Source organism: Macaca nemestrina, chromosome 1 (genome assembly GCF_043159975.1).
Source record: "Macaca nemestrina isolate mMacNem1 chromosome 1, mMacNem.hap1, whole genome shotgun sequence".
Lineage (NCBI taxonomy): Eukaryota > Metazoa > Chordata > Mammalia > Primates > Cercopithecidae > Macaca > Macaca nemestrina.
In genome coordinates, this window is record NC_092125.1 from 32100875 (window position 1) to 32120222 (window position 19348).

General features: G+C 36.0%; 1 protein-coding gene across 16 annotated transcripts in view; it reads left to right on the forward strand.

The window, feature by feature from the left end:
- LOC105484451 (RAB GTPase activating protein 1 like) overlaps window positions 1-19348 on the forward strand; it is a 796528-nt gene that overhangs the window by 91378 nt on the left and 685802 nt on the right. For 15 of the 16 annotated variants that reach the window (XR_011607830.1, XM_071069699.1, XM_071069706.1 and 12 more), the window contains 2 exons: window positions 3960-4117; window positions 5970-6080. Coding sequence is in view for 14 of the 16 variants with exons in the window: in XM_071069699.1 (XP_070925800.1) it covers window positions 3960-4117; window positions 5970-6080 (269 nt within the window). In the remaining 2 variants the exon portion in view is untranslated. Of the gene's footprint in view, window positions 1-3959; window positions 4118-5964; window positions 6081-19348 lie in introns of those variants that run through there. The other variant, XM_071069702.1, reaches the window with a different exon arrangement.

A 19348-nucleotide genomic window follows, 5' to 3' on the forward strand; every position in this document is an offset into this window, starting at 1 on the left:
GTTTTGGGGGGTCTTGGAAACAATTCCCCATGGATACCAAGGGACAACTGTAATTGGTTATCCAGTTTGTCCTAAGATACTGATAGTCGTTGTTTCTGAAGTTTATCTTGTTAATTCTTGGATTAGTGTTTCAGCTTATTCACAGACTCTAGAATTCACAATTTATTTTAACTCTTGGTAGAAGTGACAACTTGTAAGACGTAGTATTAAATGCAATTTGATTGCCGTTAATGCAGTTAATGTACTGTCATATTCTTTCTCCAAAAGAAAGAAAGATGGAGTCTGATTTTTTTTTTTCCTCCATCATTCTCTATCACTCTGGCTCAGCTCCATATACTTAACCTTTCTATAAAGAATTTCTTGAAGCCTTGCCATCTGTTTTAGAATTTGCCAAGTTCTTTGACTTTTTTTGATATGACCTTCTGATGTGACAAGCTGGCTGATCTGACATAAAGAATGTGAAAAAGAAGAGATGGGAAAAAAGAATAAATATGGCTGGGGTTTAACTCTACCAATGTATACAAAATTACATACAGGTGTTCCCCTGTTTTCACATACAGTGCTTTCTTAAAAATATACTTGTCTGGAAGTAGCCAGAAAGAGTCTTGGCCCAAAACCCCCTAACAGCAGTTATTGTGGCATCTCTACAGTGGGGAATGTTGTCGGAGTTATTAAGATATTATTTTAGGCATATAGAGAGGAAAAGGGGTCCTTGGGAAATTTTCATTTTTTAAAGCATCTCTGGAAAAGTTTCTTGTAAAGCCCCGGCTCTTAGAGCCAGGCCAGCAACCTATAATATGTAAATGCCAGCCGGTAGAAACTGGGTCCACCTGACATGGCAATTCCCATGGCCTTCTTGCCCTTGTCCCACATGTTCCTGGCAACATGGCTGCCCACACGGAGAGCATCATGGCACCCTGTATTTGCATATTAAAAGCTAGGGTGGGAGGGCTAGCTTTTTCCGCCTGCTACTTGAATGACATGCCTAGTCAAACCCATCCCCTGAGCCCTATGCAAATCAGGCATTGCCTCCTCCAGCCTCTGCATATATACCTGGTTAGTATCTGTGGCAGGTGGTGTTCTGTCTCTTGGCTTTGGAGCCCCTCTCCCTCTGTCTCTGTATAGGGGAGCTGCTGCTTTTTTTCTTTGCCCTTCTTTCTTGCCTGTTAAACTCCCCACTCCTTAAAACAAAACAAAACAAAAAATATGCTGAAGTTAAATGTATAAAAAGCAGACAGTAGATTTTATATTTCATTTAGGAATAGCAAGTGGAGAATACCCAGAGAACTAAAAGTAGTTTAAAGTCTCTGTTTATAGTTGACCTTGTAGGCATAGTCTTCAGTGACATGTTTCTAGCATATTCTTTGGTTCTGTTTTCCTCTATAAACATTTGAATTATTGGGCTAAATCCAGTAAGTATCCAGCTGAGGCTGAACCTTTCTGCTTTTAGCTTACCTAATGATTCCCTCTAATCCATCCCCAAGCACATTCAACTTACATTTGCTGAAGTATAGGCTGTATGTTCTCTCTTGTATTTTTGGTACCTAGACTAATACTTGGTATACAGAAGGTGCTCAAATAATATTTGTTGAATGAATGAGTTTATCATTGTCTTAATTGTATAAGATTTGAGGCCTACAGTTCTTATTAGCGTCAATCCTTTGCTGCTTTTGTTATTTTTACTCATACAAGATTAAAATGGGGATAGCATGGTAAAATACTGAAGAAATTTTAGGAACATTGTGATATAAATATGGTGCTACTGCAGAAGTTGAACTTTAGACTGGCAGGTAGGATTTCTGTAGAGTCGTTAAAAGTTAAACTATTAATTTGGCATTGGGAAGGCACTTTAGGGTAATCATTGATTAATGGGCATAAATGTGGCAATCGGAAGTTTTTGAATGTGTTAGACTGTGTGTGCTTGTACAAGAAAAAGTGGCAGAATATGTGAATAAAACAAAGGAAAACGAAAGACCTCATACATTAACAGACTCTTCTGTTATAGGGAGTATTCCTGTTTCAAGCAAGTTACAAATATTGTATTCCTAGACTAATACAGTTCAACAAGTACTTTGAATTCATTTTATCTAAAGTGAGGGATTTATTAATGTTCACAGCATTCTTCTTACCTATAATTTCCAGTGTGACATATTGAAAATATTTTTTTAACCCATCATATTTCACCTTGTTTTCATTGTCAACCTATGGGTGGGCTGAGAGATTTGGAGAATCTTTGGTGCTTCAGGCTCACAAGTTTGTGATGATCTGATGCATCTTTTGGAACCAAGAAGGAGAATAACTTCTAGAGAAGTGTTGGATTTAGAGTACTTCTTCACTTTGAGGAAAGAAGATGAGCTATACACACAAATATACACACATATGTATATCCATATATATGTATGTATGTATAAAAGTAGTCAGTAGAGTGGCCTAATACCAATAAAATAGATAAGAATAAGACCATTTCAGCATTCATTCTGGGAACCCAACACTTTTATAGCACAACAACATTGAGTAAAAATGCTGGTAGCTCTTTATATTACTGGCTTTAGCAATAAAGCCAGTATCTACTTTATGGTTCTGTATCTAGCCCCCAGAGGCTGAGGGAAGTGAAAAGAGAACTTGGGAGACTTGGGCTAAAACCTTGTTTGTGAGAGAGTGTTGGGAAGATTCAGATACTAATACCATTTTAGTAAATCATCTTAAGATACATTCAATTTCGTAGTATATTTTGAAGCCTAGAAATATCTATAAATATAGTTTATTTTGCGAACTTAAATTAGTTCAGTATGTTTATCACTGTATTTAAATGTCAGAGTTGAGAGAAGCAAGCAAATATTTGAAAGATAATTTTTTTTAAAGTAAAAGGTCCGTCCCTTCCTTCCTTCCTTCCTTCCTTCCTTCCTTCCTTCCTTCCTTCCTTCCTTCCTTCCTTCCTTCCTCCCTCCCTCCCTCCCTCCCTCCCTCCCTCCCTCCCTCCCTTCCCTCCCTTCCCTCCCTTCCCTCCCTTCCTTCCTTCCCTTCCTTCCCTTCCTTCCTTCCTTCCTTCCCTCCCTCCCTCCCTCCCTTCCTCCCTTTCTTTTCTTTTCTTTTCTTTTTTCTTGTCTTGTCTTTTCTTTTGTCTTTCTTCTCTTTCTTTCTCTCTGTTTTTTTGAGACAGAGTCGTACATTACCCAGGCTAGAGCAGTTACGCAATGGCTCACTGCAACCTCCGCCTGCCAGGTTCAAGCAATTCTCCTGCTTCAGCCTCCCGAGTAGCTAAGATTACAGGCATGCACCACCATGCACTGCTAATTTTTTGTATTTTTAGTAGAGATGGGGTTTCACCTTGCTGGCCAGGCTGGTCTTGAACTCCTGACCTCGTGATCTGCCCACCTTGGCCTCCCAAAGTGCTGGGATTACAGGCGTGGAGCCACCGTGCCCGGCCCTCTTGCCCTTCTTCATTCTCAAGATGCTCAGATTCTAGTTGCAGCTCCTAAATCATAGTTCTCTGCTGGTCTCCAGTATGTAAGCTGGTGGTGCTTACTGTTGAACTTTGTGTACATTTGAAAGCCCTCCTCAGATTTGAACTTAAGTTTCCATGAAGTGAAATGATACCCCATTATTAATTTCAAAGTAAAACATTCTGTTAATTTACTTTTTAAGCGATATTTCTGCAATATTTCCCTTCTTGGACTTCACATTGATGATATGTTTTAGGTTGTAATAATTTGGAGTTTGGATGGTCTACATTTACCACCAAAAGTTGTTCACCCCCTCTTTTTTTAAATACACAAGTGATGAAAATGTCATGTAATTCTAAACATCTGATAAATACTTGGACTATATATATAAATATATATATTCTGCTAAAGAAAATTCTGGTCATGGAAAATTATAGATTGAATAGTTCGGAGAGAAGGCTATCAGAATGCAATTAAAACCTTTGCCTAATGGTATTTCCTTTTTTATTCTTTTAGGTAAGCAGAATTTTGTATAGTTTCTGTACAGCATTCAAACGTTCTTCCAGACAAGTGTCTGATGTTAAAGACTCAGTTATTCCTACCCCTGACAGTGATGTGTTTACCTTCAGTGTCTCTTTGGAGGTAAAAGAAGACGATGGAAAAGGAAACTTTAGGTGAGGCATTTGGAAAGATTAAAAATTAGCATTGTGTTTGGAGTATAATATAGGCTCATACAAAGTTTTAAGAAACTATAAAATGTTGGCATAAAGCCTCAAACTGATAAATATTTGATTGGTGAATGAATATTTTTATTCTCGTGCTTGTCAGATATTTCTTTCCTTTTTTTTCTTTTTTTTTTTTTTTGAGATGGAGTTTCATTCTTGTCACCCAGGCAGGAGTATGCAATGGCACAATCTCGACTCATTGCTACCTCCGCCTCCTGGGTTCCAGTGATTCTCCTGCCTCGGCCTCCCAAGTAGCTGGGATTACAGGCGCCTGCCACCATGCCTGGCTAATTTTTGTATTTTTAGGAGAGACGGGGTTTCACCATGTTGGCCAGGCTTGTCTTGAACTCCTGACCTCAGGTGATCTGCCTGCCTTGGCCTCCCAAAGTGCTGGGATTATAGGTGTGATCCACCGCGCTGGGTCAGATACTTATTTTCTTCAAGATTTAAAAGATATTGATACTTGAGAAAATTTAGTAAAATAATAAAAGTAGAATAAAAACTATGATCTTGTCAGCCACAGTCACTTTTAACTTTGGTCTGTTCCCTTTGTTTATTTCTAGGGGAATTTTTACACAATTGTATATGTAAAAAAAATTGTAACCTTTTTTTCTTTATGTTAAGTGTGCTAATCAAAATTGTTTTTAACAGTAACTGATAATATATATGGTTTGATCACCACTTAATTAACCATTTCTTTCTTTTGTATGTTTAGAATGTTTTCCTCCAGTTCAGATATAGACAGTTAATAGGAAAGTTACATTATTTAATGCTCAACTTTGTTCCTTAGCTGTGCCTTTAATTCTAAGAGTAGTTGCTAGCTAGGTATTTTATCTGTAGCTTTACAGACATAGAAATTGAGGTCATGTCAAAGTTGCTCAAGATATTTTTTCTTTTCAGATAAGACAACCCATATTTTATACATTGATTGTTTTAATTAATTAATTTGTAAGAATGGTCTAGCCTAGGCTAGAATTTGATTAACTTGTCCCTGTTATGTATCTTTGTCCATTTTTTATTTATATATTCATGGATACATCACAGTCATCTCAAATTCTATGTGTCTAAAAGTATGCTTTTCTCACTTCCTTTGCTTTGGATTTTACTGTTTTACAGGCACTTATGATCACCCAACCAGCTAAACCAGACATGTGACAGTCTTAACAATTTTAAGTAAACATTATTCCTAAATTTGTTTTAAAACTGAAATTTATCATGTTCTCTCTCTGTTTTTTTTTTTTTTTTTTTTTTTTTGAGATAGAGTCTTGCTCTGTAGCCCAGGCAGGAGTGCAGCGGTGCGATCTTGGCTCACTGCAACCTCTGCCTCTTGGGTTCAACCAATTCTCCTGCCTCAGTCTCCCGAGTAGCTGGGACTGCAAGCGTGCACCACCACTCAGCTAGTTTTTGTATTTTTAGTAGAAATGGGGTTTCACCATGTTGGCTAGGCTGGCCTCAAACTCTTGATCTCAAGTGATCTGCCTGCCTTGGCCTCGCAAAGTGCTGGGATTGCAGGTGTAAGCCACTGCGCTTGGCCATGTTGTCATTTTTAAGATCTTGCTTTTAACCTTAGTTAGCAGACAAAATATAAGGCTCTTATAAACTCAATTTAAAAACTAATAATGGCTGTGTTGCTGACTATAAAATTTATAGTTTGCTGCCTGTGGCAAGATGAGAGTTTAGTATATCTTAAGAATAAGATTGTTGTTGCTTAAATACTTTGTTGTTTTGTTCTAACCTTGGAATAGGTATTTTATCATTTTATTAGATTATTGGTAATTCCTTTTCCTTTTTAATATTTCAGCCCTGTGCCTAAGGATAGAGATAAATTTTATTTCAAATTAAAGCAAGGAATAGAGAAGAAGGTTGTGATTACAGTGCAGCAACTTTCTAACAAAGAATTAGCTATTGAAAGGTAAGCAGCTTGCTCCTGAATGCTACCAAAAACTTGTATTGACATTGTTACTGTCTCAGATGCATTGCTCAGTGTGGCTTTTCACTGTGCTTCATTTTCTCCAATTAAAAATGAGAATAATTAATAATACTTTCTCTACTTTAAGTTAGATGTAACTGGTTCATTGAAAATCTCAATTCTTGGGGTAAGTAAACATGAAATGGCTTTAGTTTTTCAGTCATAACTGTTACAACTGGGTTTGTTCACATCCCTTTTTCTTGTTCCTTATTTACCTACAGCATAAATACTTTAACTTTTCAGTTACTTTCGATTACTCTGCCACTTAGCTGCTGGAATTTCAGAAACTTTAAAAGACACATATTTTTAAAATATATAAATACATACACATATACTTGTGTGTCAATTCACAGGAAAGCCATTCAGAAAACAAAGGAATGGTAGGATAAAAGATAGAAATAAAGTCAATAAGAAATGATAGTTCTGGGAAAAAATTTGAAATATAGATGATAGAGGAAAAGTTAATGTCTACAATATACATAAATTTCTTAACAATTGGCAGAAAGCAGAGGAGAAAAACAGGTCAGAGTATAAATAGATGACAGGAAAGCTATTGGATGGCTAATAAACATATGTAAAGAGGTCCTGATTCACAAAAATATAGGGAAATATGAATTATAGTAACCTTAAGATATCAGATTGCAAAAATACGTAGTGATGGTGGGGGTTTGGGGAAAAGGAATTCTCATACTGTTAATGGAAATGTAAAATGTATGTATGTCCTTTTTGAAAATCAGTTAGGCAACATATATAAAGATTTCAAAAATACCTATAATTGGACACATAAGTCTTATTTTAGGAAATCTGTGCTATTTGAAATAAAAGTATCACTATTTAAGGACATATCTGTAAGGATGTTTGTTAATAAACCTAATTCAAAGTTAATTCAATACCTAGTACTTCTTTGTCTTTGTTGCTACATATTTGTTAAATTGAAAGTTGCTTTATTATGCCAAAAAGGAAGTGCTGAAAAAAATGATGGGGGCATATCATAAAAATAGGGTTTGAAGGGGCTCCAACTGGTTACTTCTCGGGCAATCTGAACAGTAAAATAATTAGGTACTTCAGTCAATTATCGGTAAGTACTGAAGTCAATCTGTACTTCAGTCAAACAACAAAGGATGTTTATTTAACTTTGAAGTATTATTTGTAGTGGCAAAAACTGGAAATACAGATACCTATTTAGCTTCAAGGAGCAAAGGAAGTTGGTGATGCTGAAGAGAAATAAAAGCCTCTTCATCAAGACTGCTGTATACTATGACACTTCCCTCTGTCTTCCCTCCATAGTCTCTAGACTGGGATGAGAGTGGGAGGCAATTCAGGCGCTGGCTGATGACATCATGGCCACTTCTGTTGCTCTTAAATCTAGGAGAAGATATCTGGCCCCCAAATTATCTGCAGTTTTTTTTTTAGAAGGTAGGCTGTCTAGCTCCACTTTGTTCCCATCTTTGAATCCTGCCAGGCAACAGGAAAAGTTTTATTCAGCATCTTGGTACAGTGATGCATGCATGTGTTTTTAATTGCTTGCAAAGTTTGGCCATATGTAAAAACCATCTTTTATCAATTTTAAGATGCATGTGTTTTCATATTGAATATCTCTGAAATTGTAGTTTGTCTTATAATTGATGGCATTTTAAAAAAATACTTTTTAAGTTCTGAGATACATGTGCAGAACATGCAGGTTTGTTACATAGGTATATTGTGCCATGGTGGTTTACTACATCCATCAACCTGTCATCTAGATTTTAAGCCCCACATACATTGCTTATTTGTCCTAATGCTCTCCCTTCCCTTGCCCCCAAACCCTGTCAGGCACTGGTGTGTGATGTTCCCCTCCCTGTGTCCATGTGTTCTCATTGTTCAACTCCTACTTATGAGTGAGAACATGTGGTATTTGGTTTTCTGTTCCTGTGTTAGTTTGCTGAGAATGATGGTTTCCAGCTTCATCTGTGTCCCTGCAAAGAACATGAACTCAGGCTTTTTTATGGCTGCATAGTATTCCATGGTGTATATGTGCCACATTTTCTTTATTTAGTCTGTCATTGATGGGCATTTGGGTTGATTCCAAGTCTTTGCTATTGTGAATAGTGCTGCAATAAACATACATGTACATGTGTCTTTATAGTAGAATGATTTATAATCCTTTGGGTATATACCCAGTAATGGGATTGCTGGGTCACATGGTATTTCTGGTTCCAGATCTTTGAGGAATCGCCACCCTGTCTTCCACAATGGTTGAACTGATTTACACTCCTGCCAGCAGTGTAAAAGCATTTCTATTTCTCCACATCCTCTCCAGCATCTGTTGTTTCTTGACTTTTTAATGATTGCCATTCTAACTGACGTGAGATGGTATCTTATTGTGGTTTTGATTTGCATTTCTCTAATGGCCAGTGGTTATGAGCTTTTTTTCATATGTTTGTTGGCCACATAAATGTCTTCTTTTGAGAGGCATCTTATAATTATAGTTGTCACTTTTTTTTTCATGAGATATAAAAAATAATGATGAGTCTTAAAATTGATGACTTTCTTAAAATCGATGAAAAAGAGTTGAAGATAAAGTATTTTTGATGTTGAATATTATGGTTCCAAAATAATACGGTTACATTTTACATATAGGAACCTTTTAGTTTTTAGGGGTAAGCATTATATATAGCAATGTTTTAAACTTTTTATTTGGAAGTAATTTCAAACTTACAGAAGAGTTAAAAACAATCAAACTAGTAGAGAGAAGACCTGTATACTCTTTACCAAGATTGTTACCAATATCTCAGTGTTACCAATGTTACTAAAATCTCATCTATTGGAGACATTTTACCTAATTTGCTTTGCATTCTCTTTCTTTTTTTTTGAGACAAAGTCTTGCCCTGTCAGCCCGCCTGGAGTGCCATGGCCTGATCTTGGCTCACTGCAACCTCCACCACCTGGGTTCCAGCTATTCTCCTGCCTCAGCCTCCTGTGTAGCTGAGATTACAGGTGTGCTCTACTACATCTGGCTAATTTTGTATATTTTTAGTAGTGACGGGGTTTCACCATGTTGGTCAGGCTGGTCTCGAACTCCTGACCTCAAATGATCTGCCTGCCTCAGCCTCTGAAAGTGCTGGGATTACAGGCATGAGCCACTGCGCCCAGCTTGCATTCTCTTTCTCTTCTCCCTGCTACTCCCCATACACATACAATTGTTTTCCTGAACACTTTTAAGAGTGAGTTAAATACATCATGGCCCTTTTCTCCTAAGTGCTTTGGTGTATATTTTACAAGAATAGGGATATCGCTTACATCACCACAGTATACTCATCAACCTACGTGAATTTAGCATTCATACACTATTAATCTAACCTGCCATTTACCTTCCTATTTTGCCAGTTAACCTAATAATATCCTTTTCCCTCCTCCAGTTCAGGATTCATTCTAGGATTAGATATTGCATTTAGTTGCCATATGTCTTTAGCTTTCTTTAACCTGGAACATTTCCACAGCCTTCCTCTGTCTCTTAAGACGTGGACGTTTTTGGAGAATATATCCATTTTTCTTCTTTTTAATGTAACATTGCCCTTTTTTTTGGCTTTGTTTAATATTTCCGTGTGATTAAATTCAGATTATATATTGCTGCATAAGTTATGTGTCCTTCACAGAGTATCACATCTGGAGGCGCTTGATAGCCATCTGTCCCTTGATGATGATGTTAATTTTGATTACATAGTTAAGATGTCTGATTTCTTCCCTCTATGATTACTTTTTTTCTCCCTTGCAACCGGTTAGCAGTTGTGAAGAAACACATTAAGACCATGAAAATATGCTGGGCGCGGTGGCTCACGCTTGTAATTCCAGCAGTTTGGGAAGCTGAGGCGGGCAGATCAGGAGGTCAGCAGATCGAGACCATCCTGGCCAACATGGTGAAACCCTGTCTCTACTAAAAATACAAAAATTAGCTGGGCGTGGTGGTGGGCGCCAGTAGTCCCAGCTACTCAGGAGGCTGAGACAGGAGAATCGCTTGAACACAGGAAGTGGTGGTCGCAGTGAGCCAATTGCACTCCTGCCTGGTGACAGAGTGAGACTTCATCTCAACAAAACAAAACAAAAAAACCAACCACAAAAATATATCCTGCTCCTCATCAAAATTTCCTCCTTAATTTAACATTCTTTTATGATTCTTGTTGGATCTAGTCTGTACTATGATGATTGCAAAATGATTAATTTCTCAACTCTTGCCTTCTCTCTACATTTTGCGTTCAGTCCTTGGCATTCGGATGTAAACCAGAGCTTTCCCTTTTCTTCCATTTAACTACTTGTTATTGTTACAGATTCCTAAATTAACCCCCCCTCCCCCCAGTAATACATAATTGATTGAAGTACCTAATTATTTTGGTGTTCAGATTGCCCCAGAATCAACCAGTTGGAGCCCCTTCAAACCGTGTCTTTATGATATGCCTCCATCGTTTTTTAAAGCATCATCATCCTTTTTAGCCTAACAAAGCATCTTTCAATTTAACAAGTCTGTAGCAACACAGACAAAGAAGTACTAGGTATTGAGTTAATTTAACTTTGAATAAATGTTATTTTAAAATCTTGGACTTTTATGATTAAGTGGTATATTATGCCTAAACTGTGCCTAAATATGAAGATAGGCAATCTTTTCTTTTCTCAGTAAGTTCCAAGTTTGATCAACTTGAATATAGAAACCTAGACAAATATAGGTGAAATAGTTGAATGCCTAATTATATATATGTTCTTTGCTAACTGGGTAAAACATTTGCACACACATTTAAATATATTACACAAAACAATAACTTAGAAATGTTACTTTTTGCCCACTCTTATATTCATAAAACAATTTTATCAGACTCTCATAATCTTTAATATCAGTGTCTTCATCATCATTAAAGCTACTTTTTGAATAATTTTAAGGCATTTTTTCCAGAGCACATTATGTCAACTTCTGCCTGAGTTGAGAGAAAATGCCTTTTGAATCAGTATATGCTACTGTCATTAGATATTTTACCAAAAACATGAGTACACATTTGTACACATTAGGACAATTCTTTTTAAAATTACTTTGAATACATAAATACTATATTGGTTTTATTTCTTTTTTAATTGACACAGAAGAGTTGTATTGTATACATGTTTTGAGAGATGTATACTTGTGGAATGGCTAAATTACATTGCTTTTATTTTAACATAACTATTTTGCTGATGCTAATATCTGACGCTTGCAACCATGGACTCATATATCCAACAGTAATTACTGAATCCATGTTAAATTGCGTTGCTTCCTTTTCCACTGATTTTGTCAGATAATCTCTGTAAACATCCAAATGTTAATTGACTAAAATTTCTTCAGGTGAATGACTCTTCCCTAAACAATACTTTGTTCAGCATAACAGACCAAATTACCTGTGATGTAGAAGATTTTGTAAATTCTTGGATTTTTCTATGTTGGTAAAAGAAACGTTTGCATTTCATTGGGTTAAATGTGGTATTTAATATGTTTAAATCAGACTGTAAACAGTGGAATTTAAGGTTGTCCAGCAGGTGGCAGCCTTACCAAGAAAATTTTTAACACCTCCGAATCTTTTCTGTTAGGCAGGGTCTCACTCTGTCACCCAGACTGGAGTGCAGTGGTATGATCCTGGCTCACTACATCTTCCATTGCCTAGTTTCAAGCGATCCTCCCATGTCAAAGGAGCTGAGACTACAGGCACATGCCATCATTTATGGCTAATTAAAAATTTTTTTTGGAGAGATGGGGGTCTTCCTATGCTGCCCAGGCTGGTCTTGAATTCCTGAGTTCAAGTGATCGTGACTTGGCTTCCTAAAGTGCTGGGATTATAGGCGTGAGCCACTGTGCCTGACTGAAATCTTTAATAACTGCTGCTGACAAGTTAATTTGTACTATAAAAACACTGGTGTGAAAGAAAATCCTTCAAATTACATAATTTTTGCTTATCTTCTGAAGGAGAAAAACTATCATTAAAAAAAATTTTTAAATCATTTTTTAAATTATGTAAAATTTTCAACATTCAGTTTTTTGTTGTTGTTGTTGTTGTTTGTTTTTGGTGACAGGACCTTGCTTTGTTGCCCGACTGGAGTGCAGTGCTGTAATCATAGCTCACTGCAGCCTTCAACTCCTGGGGTCAAGCTATCTTCCTGCCTCAACCTCCCGAGTAGCTGGGACTACAGGTGCCCACCACTACTCTGGGCTAATTTTATCTTGTCTTATTTATTTTTCATGGAGACGGAGTCTCGCTTAGTTGTCTGGGCTGGTCCCAAACTCCTGGCTTCAAGTGATCCTCCTGCCTCAGCCTCCCAAAGTGCTGGGATTACAAGTGTGAGCCACCATGCCTGGCCAATATATATATATTTTTTTTTTGAAAAAATATATTATGAAAGAAGCCATTTCTATGTGCATCCAAGGGCTTAAGGGTTGTTTATATCTAGATATTTTGCAAATTATACTGCAGTTGTCTGTCTTGACCCGTTTGATAACAAGTACTATGTTGTTTATCCCAGAATCCCCAGCATATAGTATAGTGCTTGGAACACGGAGCTTTATGCTTAGCTACTTACTCCTGCTTAGCACTTTCTCAGTGCCAGACACTGTTCTAGGTGGTATTTATGAGGTATAGGTACTATTATCTTCATTTTGCAGTTGAGGAAACTGAGGTACAAAAGTTACATAACTTGACGGAGGCTATAAAATTAATTTTTAACTAAGTACATCTGGTACTGGAATACATGTTCTTACTCTTTACTGCTTCTTTTTAAATACTTGGATAAATGAATAAAAAGTATATAAAATTTTATAAAGATAGAGCATTGGCTAAATTTGTTATAATATGGAATTAATAACTGAATATTGCACCAATAAAATCCTGTATTTTTTAGAGAATGTATGAAAACTGTTCTCAAGTCATGAAAACGTCCAGTATTCTTTTCCTATTCTTGATTACCTATGTTGGATATCACATACTAAGTTTTATTTAATAACTGGATATAAAAAAGCAATAATAATGGCCAACATTTAATGAACACTTACTGTTTGATGGCCATTGAACAACTTATCTAAACATGTGAGGAAGGTGCTATTATAATTACTCCATTTTTTTTTTTTTTTTTGAGACAGAGTCTTGCTCTGTTGCCCAGGCTGGAGTGCGGTGGTGCGATCTTGGCTCACTGCAACCTCTGCCTCTTGGGTTTAAGCAATTCTTCTGTCTTAGCCTCCCAAGTAGCTGGGACTACAGGCATGCACCAACACACCCAGCTAATTTTTGTATTTTTAGTAGAGACAGGGTTTCACCACATTGGTCAGGCTGGTCTTGAACTCCTGACCTCGTGATCTGCCCACCTCAGCCTCCCAAAGTGCTGGGATTACAGGCGTGAGCCACCATGCCTGGCCTATTACTCTGTTTTTACAGATGACGAAACAGAGGTTTAATCAGGTTAAGTAACTTTGGTTACTTGGCCAAAAACTGGTAGAGCCAGGATTTAAACCAGGAGCATCTGATTTCTGAGTGTGTACTCTTAAAGGCTAACCCCAATTAAATCTTGATTATATACTAGGTTTAAAATTAAGCCAGTTTGAAGATAAATGAATTGGTATTCTTTGGTATTTTTTCAGCAGAATTTAAAAGTGCGAACTTAGATGTTAGGGCATTCAAGTGATTGCTTAGGAATTTCAAACCCTCAGTGCCTTGGGAGAAAAGCCGATTTGTAGAAGAGAAAGCCAACATTAACAACTAAGAGGAGAAAGCAAGATCATTGTATATGAAATGTGTGAGGAGTGGTAGGCCGAAGCTTACTTATGGAGGGCCTCCAACTGAGATGTTCAAGTTTGTGCACATGAGGTCAGGGTCTTCTGGTGTTCCCAAAACAGAAATGGTGATCATTTCTCTCCCTGACTAGCTGCCATTATTATGGGTTTTGGTATCACAACATACATAAATATTGCAAAAGATTTCTTGCATACGAATACATTGATATGTATTTTTAAAGCCTTGATAGTGTTTAAAATAGATTATTACTAGCACTGTTACCTGAATGCATTATTACTAGCACTATTATTTAGCACCCACTTGGATGCTTTGAAAAGTTTGCTATGCTCAATAAATATTCTAAAGGTCAGAAAAGAGAAGGGGAAAATTTTTCAGTCTTTGCTGTAGTAGTGCTCTGTCTAGTTGATTTTTTTGCCAAGTATTCTTATTTCATGATAAAATGATTCAAGTCAAATAATACCATATACATTTAGAAAATGAGCCTCTTTATTATTCTTTAACATGAAGAGGTTCCAATAATGGTAATTTCAGGCCTTGGGGAAGAGTAATGGGGAGGCAATTTTTGGCACCAGGGTTTTATGTCTGTCCTATCACTCTGTTCTCAGGGGTCTGCCCTCATATTAATACTTGTGCTAACCAGAATGAAGTAGTGATACAGCAAGCAGAATATAATGATTAGAGTTGTTATAAGCACACAACTCAATTTGCAGCGAGTAACATGGGCCAATACTGTTGGAAAAGAAGGATTTTCATGAGCCACTTCTATCTCACATTGATTTGGGGAGATATAATCATTATATATACATTAGAAAAAAAACACATCATTTCTAAAAGGCAGTGATCATATCAGATCATGTAGTTTGATCATTTGGAGAGTTCAGTGATGTGCCTCTTTCTGTAGCAATTTTGCTTCAGTTTTCAGTTTGTGCTTGCTGGCTTGCAGCACAAACTTTATAATGAGAAACTGAAGTGATAAGAACCATACCCTGTAGCATGGGTGATTGATAGTACCTTTCCGTGTGTTATTTTCTTGAGGAAAAGATTTCCTAGACAAGGATTACTGAAAAAATCACCCCGGGACTCTTTTCTTCTTGTGAAACAGTTTTTTAGTGTGATTTGCCATCACGAAATTTGATGGACAGTAGAATTTGAATTGTTTATTATTTTTGACTGCTCTAACTTCATGTTAGACCATTCTGAGGGTCTTTTGCTGAATTTACTTGGTACTTATTTTTACTTTCGCCTTAGCAAGTTGTTACCGTTTTATTTAAGAAAAAAGTCAAGTTACTGTCTTGAAATTGCCTAGATGTTAGTCTGATTTGGATGTTTTATTCTCTTATGTAAATTAGTACGTTTTTAAACTTTTACAGCAAAATAAAGAATTTTGGATGTTCTAATAATTTCTCTTAGAGGATATCATTCTTCCCCTTCCTGAAAATGGGAATAGATGAGTGGGATGACCCATCTTCTGCATAATGTTTGAAAAGCTGCCCTGTGAGCTTATTCACTTGTCCTGTTTGTGTTTTCTTTTAAGGCAGTAGAAAGATGACTCTCTTTTTCCTTAGGAAAACAGGCATTACTTACTTATACAAAAGTACTTTCATTGTTCTCTGTTAATGATTTCATGTGACAATTGATAGAAAGCTATTGGCATTTTCAGGTGAAAAATTTGGGGAGTGGATAATTGGAAGCTTCTACCTGACTCTCAGCCTTTGAAGTGAAACTTGTAATCAGCACAGAATTTTCAGCATCTTTTTATTGCTGGCTTCTGTTGGCATCCAGTCGGGAGAGGTGGCATCATGGTTTAAGTATTAAATGTGGATGTAGTACTATTACCTTTTCAGCATTGTATTTTAAGAAATACTTTTAAAATATGAGCAATGAAAACATATATTGTTGTCTGTAATGTGTTCTCATAAGTTGATTGATTCTAGATGTTTTGGAGCTCATTAAAAAAAAATTCTAGTTTGAAGTAATTGTAGATGCACAGGAAATTGCAATAATAGTATAGAGATGCTCCATGTATGCTTCCCCATTTCCCCCTGTGGTAACATCTTACATAACCATAGTACAGTATCACCGCTAGGAAATTGGCATTGGTACAATTTGCAGACTTCTATTGCAGCTCTTTTTGAATCCTTTTGTAAATCACAGTATACTCTATAATATAAAAATTTAATTTGTTGGTTTAAGAAATGTGGATATGTAGCCTGGCTGCTAAGTAATTGGAAGAGATTGGGTGTTTTAACCCTATCCTGTCCAGTTATCATGTTATTGCCCCTTGGCTCCAAATCTGTCCTCTTACCTGATCTGCATTAATGGAGCTTTAAACATTTCTTCTTTGCAGCAAGCACAATATTAAATTATGCCAGTAGAGGGTGTTGCAGGGACACTGCAGGAAGATGGGGTTTCTTTTGTTTCTGATGTGTTACATTTAGTGTTTTCTTGCTCTTGCTACAAGATCCAGGGACATCCAGTGATGCTGTGCTTTTGCTGATGTTTGGTTCAACCTAGCTGTGCAACCAGTGCATGCAGTCCCTCCGTGAGCTCATAGCTTTGGTTCTGTCTCAGTGAGGCCCTTCTACAGCCCTCCTGACACAGACATTGTGTGCCCCAGGCCTCATACCACACTGCCAGTGAGCTGGCTCTGGAAGCCCTGATTTCCTTTGCCCACCTGCCTGCCAGCCTTTGCTGGCTGCAGCCCAGAGGGTTATTTCCTGCTTGCCTGTCGTCCAACTTTGCCTAGGCAGTCCAGCAAACTTCTTTGCTATTCATTGGGCTGTAATCCTACCTTCTCCAGTGAGGTCTGAATACCAGCTTTGGCGAAAGGACCCAACTGCCAAGTTAGTTCTTCCTTATGGTACTCTCCCTTAGCTTTAGGGTTATAATTCTCTTTATAGTTACTCTACTATGACAATTAACAATTCTTTATAGTAATTTCCCCCTGTTTAGATTACTGTGTTTTCTGTCCTAATAGAATCCTGACTTACAGTATCTAATTGAATTAATATCTAATGATATTAAGCCATTCATAAAGTTTCTGATATTTTTCCAGGAAAAACAAAACAAAAAGTGGTTTAGATAATCTTTTTACTGTCACAGTAACGGCAAGGAAAAAACAACTATTTTTTCTACGATATGTTTATTTCCATTCCACATAGAGCCTTTTTCATACTAAAGCAAGGAACCCTGCAAAGTAGATTATCTTTTATTTACTTTTTTTTTTTTTTTTTTTACAGTGAGTAGGGAGCTAAAGCATTTTTTTTTTTGCTTTGCTATGAAATCTAGCTTATAATTGGCAACACAAGTATTTGAATCAAGACCATCTTGCTATTCTTCCTAAAGCCTTTTCATTTGACTCTTCTGTATGATTTTTTCTTTCTTTTTGGGGGGCTGGGGGATGTTTACAGGGGTCAGTGTTAAGTTCCTATAAATAGGATATGATTATTTTATTTTATTTCTTTAGTAAATACTGTTTAGTTACTAATATTTTATCCGTATTTGTAATAGTAACATAGTTGTTTTATTCCCTTTTAAAGATCTTTGGATCATTTGAAAGGAAGAGGGACTTAAAAATGTTATTTTTTTTAGTAGGACTTTAGGCAATTAATTAAAAGTTAAATATGTCTTATAGGTGAAATTTTGTGTTTGTACTTTAAATGTTTGATTTTTAAAATCTTCGTATATTTTAATAAATTTACTCATTCTTTTTATTTCCCTGTTATTTTTAAAATTTTTATTTCCTTTTTAAAATTTTATATATTTAGGTGAATTATTTCATTATTCCACTGTACTATAGAAAACTTAATTCTTTTATAATATGAAATGTCTGTGCTTTTAAGGGTAATTTTCTACTTGTATACTATATTTTATTCCATTTTGCCATCTCAAAGACATCGTTTGAGCAGTCTTTCTTCTACCACACTTGCTTGTTAGATTAGCCCATCCAGTCTCATGACTTTAAATATATCTATAAGTGGATGATTCCAAATGTTTATCTCTGACCTGTTGTCTCCAAACTTACATATTCAACAACTTCAGATCTTCATCTGGCATCTCAAAGTTAATATGTTCAAAAATCAAACTAAAAAATCAAGTTTGATACCATCCCAAACTTGTTCCTCCCGTAATTTCTCACAGTCTTATTAATTTTTAACTTGATCTTTCCAATTACTGTGGATGAAAAATTTGGCATTTTCAACTCATTTTTCTCTCACTCTACATCTAATTGTTCGTTAAATCATATTAGTTCTACTTCCAACTGTGTGAAGAAAGATAAAACTCTAGAGGAAAGGAATTAAATAAAAAATACAAATAGAATTGGGAAAAAATGTAGACTGTAGATAAAAGAAAAAAAATTAGAAGAAAAACAAAAGAAATGACAATCGAGAGAAAAAGAAACAGGAACTCCAAGTCAAATTGCTAGGATTCTTATTTTATCAAAAGTTAATGTAGGTGCTTTTGCTGTAAATTTTCTCATTAAATTGAATTCATCATTTTTTGCCCATGTTTGGTTCAACCCTATCTACATGTGTTTTATGAGTGATAATCAGGAATCAGTAGCCTGTAAAATCAGCCTTTGTGAAGGAGAAAAATGGACTTTCGTTAATTAGCTGTAGCTATACAGGGGAAGATACTCCTTTTCTTTATGCTTTTAGATGTTTTTGAATTGTGTTTACAAGTATATTCAATTGAAAAAATACTTGTAAATTAGCACCCGTTTATTTTGATGCATATATCTAGTATCTACAAAAGTCCAAATAATGTATCACTATCTGAATGTCCTGCATTAGTCTTACTGAATGGAAAAGCAAAATAATTGATTTTAAATGTTTTAAGCAGGGATTAAACCATGTCAGACTTTGAAATTTACTGGTTTTCTTGTTATAATCATTTTAAATATGTTTTAAAATCTGACTGTAGCTAAGTTCTCATTTTGTGTTTGAAGGGAGTTAGTAAAAGTACTCATATTTGGTGGGAGGATGGCTTGAATCAGGAGGTGGAGGTTGCAGTGAGCTGAGCTTGTGCCACTGCACTCCAACCTGGGTGACAGAGCCGGAGCCTTTCTTTAAAAAAAAAATGAAGAAAGAAAACACTCATATTTGAGTTATTCTGCATTTTAAATTTTGACCCTTTATTAATGTGAGAATTAATGGGAACATTATTGCTAAGGAGGGTTTTTTTTGTTTTTGAAATGTATTCAATGAAAAGTTTTAAAAACATTGACCTAAAAATATTCTTTTTTCTGTATGTTATTTTCTCTGTACTGGTATTTTTTTTTTTTTTGAAATTTATGGGTTGAAAATTTTAAAAAATTGACCTAAAATATTTTTCTTTTATAGCCTGTCTGTATGTTAAATTCTGTATACTGGTAGCAGCTCTATGGCAGTCCTAAGATCTATTTTAGGTTATTTTTTTTTTCCTGGTGGTTTTTCC